The 5314-nt window shown below is 37.5% G+C and overlaps 1 protein-coding gene across 1 annotated transcript; it reads left to right on the top strand.

Moving 5' to 3' along the window:
* The first annotated feature begins 3455 nt into the window (after positions 1–3455).
* LOC143611774 (uncharacterized) lies at positions 3456–4088 on the top strand. Its single transcript, XM_077085923.1, has one exon. The coding sequence runs from the start codon at positions 3456–3458 to the stop codon at positions 4086–4088; it is 633 nt and encodes a 210-aa protein (XP_076942038.1).
* Positions 4089–5314: the final 1226 nt, after the last annotated feature.

The following is a 5314-nucleotide window of genomic DNA, read 5'->3' as shown; positions in this document are numbered from 1 at the left end:
TGGTCTGTACGGTGTGGTTACGTCCACTTGCCCTCTAACTGGTGGGCTGTACGGTATGTGCAGATCCAGATCGGCTCTGGCTCCAGGCGCCATGTTCACAGGGGCGCGGAGCTGTGAGCCTCCTGCATGAGTATCTCGCGTCTTCCTCATGCTGTGCACTTCTTCATCACTGAACTCAGTGTGTGCAGTGTGAACAGAATGTCCTTCTTCCGGCGCGCGCGGCCTTTTTGTTCCATGAACAGTTTGCTTATCAAACGCTTGCCTTTGTGTTAAGTCGGCTAGCTTTTTCTGTTTGACCATCTCATTGTACTTGTCCATTAGACGCCGCTGCTCGTTTATGAGCCATTCTTTAGGATCATTCGTTTCATCTTCTGGACCCATTGGTCCTTTTTGTTTCGCGCCGGCAAGATTTTGTAACGTGAGATCGTCTGGAGGAGTTTCAGTCTGGCCGTGAGGAGTTGTGATGAAGGGACGGTTACTGGTGGTGCGCGTAGAATCACGCGGCCCCCTCAGAAACTGCTGTCCCTCATTAACATCCTCACGTTCAATATCCTCCAGAACTTGATCGACGTTACGAGCACCAGAAACCATGGTGAAAATTTGTTTTTATATATAGATCTGATGAGATCTGATTGCCGTTGTAACAGTGGATGGCGCCAATGAAGAAACGTGGATCGACTCACTGGTAGACGATCTACTTTCCTCGGGTACGATTATACTATTTCACCGATGGTTTTCTTGGATCTGGGCTCTTCCACCTACAAAATGAACAGCACCGTCAACTTACCCCTCAGAAAGGGACAGAGGGGTCCTCTTTGGGGTAACCCTCCGGTGTGAGAATAAGTATTTGTGGGAGAAGATAATAATATCAGAGTAAGGAAATCTGGAGAGTATTGCTTAATAGCTGAATACTCTGTAATTGGATGTGATTATGTGTTACTGGCTGTAACTGTCTGATTGAATGTAATTGAATATGATTGAATGTCTCTCCTTGTGGAGTTGATGCTGTATTTATAGTGCTAGGGTTTCCACTGATTGAGCTCAGCCTTGTTGGCCTCCTCCAATTGATTTGCGCCACGTGTCCTTGGGGACACCTGGTGCTTTTTCATTGGTTATAATCACGTGGTAGCACATGGGTTATGCTGAGTTGTCCACCTTTCATTTGGCAGCTGTCAACATCAGCATATTCTTATTCCTTAAAAAGATACCTTCTGGAAGGTTGTCTGACGTGCACAATCAAGGTTGCCCTAATCCTGATTTGGGTAAGGACGAGGTTGATTATGTGCATGTGTGATATGCGCCAATCCTGAGGATGCGCGAGGTCTTCTCTTTATTCTCACGCGCAGATGTTTCATGCGCAGATGTGATATGCACGAGCATGTGATATGCGCCGCGCGCTGATACGCCACGCGCATATGTGATATGCGTGAGCATATGTGATGCCTGGGCATATGATGCCTGAGCATGTGTGGTGCCTGGGCATATGATGCCTGAGCATGTGTGGTGCCTGGGCATATGATGCCTGAGCATGTGATGCATGAGCATATGTGATATGCGCCATGCGCATAGGTTTTGGCTTTGTGCCTTCATAATGTCTTGATTTCAAGTCACTTCTGTATCCTGTGGGTTGACCCGCCTCGCTCGGTGTTGAGGCGGGTACATACCTCTTCAATATATAAGTTTTTTTTAATAAATTTTATATGTAACTAATTTAAAAAACCAAATGTATCCATAATCCATTTCAATTAAACCCATTAAACATTTAAATTCATCTTTAGTTAAATCCAATTGTATCCACAGGGTTTTATTTTGGGCCCACTTTTTAAAAATAAAGTCATAAGTCACAAATAATTTGTTTTATTTTACGCTCTGTCTGTTAGTAATTAGTCCAGTTAAATCAGAATTCTAAAATAAAGCAATAACCCAACATTTTAGGGACAAATTTTTTACTAATCTCCGGTACCCGGTTTTTTTTAATTCTTAGAGACGGCCCAACATTTTCCATGCTTAATTCTAATCAAGATGTGGATCTAATTAACGACAATCATTGGTGGTGAGTTTAAGATTTGGATTCAACAAAGCACAATATATATATATATACTAAGTAGTGGTATAAGATTTGGCCCATGGTTTTTAGAATCTTTAAAAAACACCAAGTTGGAAACGTTAGTGACAATTAAAGACATGTTTTTGCTGGATTAGTGTCAGCTCTAACATGGGTTTTGCCAATAACATATTCATGCAAATTCTAAAATAACAATAAAATAAATCAAGTAATTCATGGAAGCTTTCAATTGTCCATCAACAAAAGAACATTACAGCTAATAAACCCAAGCATCTAGGAATGCCATTGGACATGAAACACCAAGGAAACTGTTAAGAGTTATTGTTTTAACTTTTAATTTTTAATCTTCAAGCAAGTGTTCATAAAACCCCCTACATTGTAGTAATTTTTTTTTGTAAGTTGGCAAATAAAACCTAACTTTCAAGGTAAGTCATATCTTGTTTGGCAAAATTCAAGTGAATACGTACGTACGGTATCATTAATAGTTCTAGATGATGTACAATAGTACTTGATCATTTTTGTCATAATATAATAGTATAGGTGTTAAAAACAGATGGGTTAGATAAAAAATTTGGTTTAGTGCTTAGTTAACTAAAAAAAACTTTTTTACAAAATTTTAATTGTTTTTCGAACTTTAACAACAATATTTAACTGTTTCTGATACAGAAGTTCCTATAATTTTTTTTTCCAATAATTAGGTTTACGATGAAACCTATTATCTAGTTACTAATTAATAGTAGAGGTGTCAAAATAAAAAAATTGGTCTAGTACTTAGTTAACTCACAAACTTTTTGTCTTAAAAGTTTAAATGTTTTCCGAACTTCAACAATATTAGTAGTCATGAATGATTTGGAGATTTTACAAACTAGAAATATTTATCTGTTGTTCTTGATACAAAAGTACCTAAAAGAAAAATGTCACTAGTCAGGTTTACGATGAAACTATTCAATTTTTATGCTTAGGATAGACCTTAACAGAAAACTAAAACGTAATAATAAATAACTAATTTAACAATCACTCTCGACTCTAGAAACAAAAGTTTTCAAGCAACCGACAGAATTGAAAGCTCCTCTTCTTACAAGCGATGAGGACGGATAACGAATTATTCAGATTTAGTTTGATGTAAATGAGTCATTTTAACTCATTTTTTAGTCATAAATAAAATAAATAATTGAATCATCTAATGACCCCATAAAGGGCCAAACAAAATTGTACCTAATCAATCTCCCCACAAGTGTAATGCCACCTGCACATGGACATTAACTAAACTATCTCATTTAATCCTGGTATGGCCTATATATACACTCAACACCCATGTTCAAACTTCAAATCATATAACTTATAAAAACTTGTAACCTTTTATTTTCAGTTACAAAAGTTCTTTAAAAAAATGACTTATTGGTTAACTGAAAATGCCTACCTCAAGTCCATGACAATGGGCAATGAACCCAATATAGCCGAATTCATTTCGGCTATTGCAGCTGGGAACAATACCGCCCGGTCCACCACTCTTGGTCTAGTGGCTGCCGCTGACCAGACTGGTGGACGTGTCGTTAGCATATTTAAAGAAACAAACGAGTTGCACTCATCCAAACAAGCACTTGGTTCACATGCGAACCGAGTTGATTTTATTGTTGGTGACGCGCAAACTTTGTTGCTAAACAATTATAGATTTGCGGATCTCGTTGTTATTGATTGTAACCTTGAACATCATGAGATGATATTAGAAGCCATGCAAGGAAACGGGCGTGAAAAAAGTACGATAGTGTTGGGATTTAACGCGCATTGGAAGGATTCGTGGCAGTGGAGTCGGTCAAATAGTCATTTGTTGCCTATTGGAGAAGGGTTGTTGTTGAGAATTGCTGGGAAAACCGAAAGTGGTGGTAGTGGTGCGAAGCATGCGCGCGGTGGTAGTTACGGTGGCGGTAAAAAGAGTCATTGGGTTGTTAAAATAGATAACTGCACAGGTGAAGAACATGTTTTTAAAGTCAAGTCACCAGGCAGAAGAGTTGTGAGAACTTGAGAACTGTTGACTGTATTTGTTACTTTGACTTTTTATGAGTTTTGGAAGGTTAGATGTTTTTTAGGACTAGTTAATTGTTGCATGTATATACAACAGCTAATTATGTAACTGTTTTTCTGGGGTTTAATTTGGTAACAAAGTGGATTATTGTTGTGTATGTGTGTTTTGTAGTTAGAATTGGTTAGATGAAAACCGTTTTGTAACGGGTTGAAATGTGTCATCTTTTCGGTTGGATGTTTATAAATTTTGGTGGTGGTAACGTGGACACGTTAGCGAGGTAATTGGATGCAGGGTCAGGATGAGTTTGAGTCAGAATGATAGATTGAGCCCAAATAAAATATGGATATGTAGCTTATTTATTCACGTATATGTAGATCAGTAGATGGTTTAAGTATTATTTTCAAGCCCAAAATCTAAGGCACAAAATATATCAAGCCAAAAAAGCTGAGCCCAAACAGAACTTGCGGTCACCCGACCCGCTGACCATAACCAACCAAAACCGACCATTAACAAAAGCCAAACAGTTAGAAAAATCAAATTACCGGTTTTGGTTTTGATGAGGGCACAAAAGCAAACTGTGCACACCCCTAGCTGTGAATTTGCTCCAACAACATAAAATTGGCAAATTGACTAGGGTGTAAACGAGCTGAGCGTAGCCAAACTAAAGAAGCTAAATTTGAGCTAAAGTGTTAAGCTCTCCATGGGCTCTTCAAAATCTAGAGTCAACTCGTTTATATTTTTAAAATAAAAATAATAATTTTGCTTTTTATATGTATAAAAGCAAAAAAAATAATATTTTTAACATATACATAATGCATAATTTATAAACTATACAACTTAAAATTTATATAAATTAAATTTAAATTTGGGCATTAGTTTTAACTACCCAAATAAGCCAGCTAACGAGCGAGCTTGTCTTGCCTTGCTTTGGACTTTGCTCATTACAAACCAAGCTGAGTTGGCTTAGCTAGTTTACAAACGCCCCAATTTCAAGCAAGCTTCGAGTAGGTCTCGAGCCACGAGCGTTTTGAATTGTCTATACAAGGCCCCAACTTTTATATACTATGTGCAAAAGAATAAAACAAAAATATGACAAGATCTAATTTGACAAGGGAAAAAAATAACAAACTAACATTAAGTAATAGAACCAATAGAAATCATTTAATATTTTTTTTGTGTGAGTTAGAAATTTTGATAAGTTGTTTAGAATTGTTTTTTGTGTGAGT

Source organism: Bidens hawaiensis, unplaced genomic scaffold (assembly GCF_021521415.1).
Source record: "Bidens hawaiensis isolate Kalapana, Puna unplaced genomic scaffold, B.hawaiensis_p1.1 tig00032198_1, whole genome shotgun sequence".
Taxonomy (NCBI): Eukaryota; Viridiplantae; Streptophyta; class Magnoliopsida; order Asterales; family Asteraceae; genus Bidens; species Bidens hawaiensis.
The sequence above is the reverse complement of the archived record's forward strand: the minus strand, read 5'-3'. Positions and strand labels throughout refer to the sequence as shown.

Coding starts and splice junctions, on each gene's coding strand:
- LOC143611774 (XM_077085923.1), top strand. CDS start 3,456: ATGACTTATTGGTTAACTGAAAATGCCTACCTCAAGTCCATGACAATG.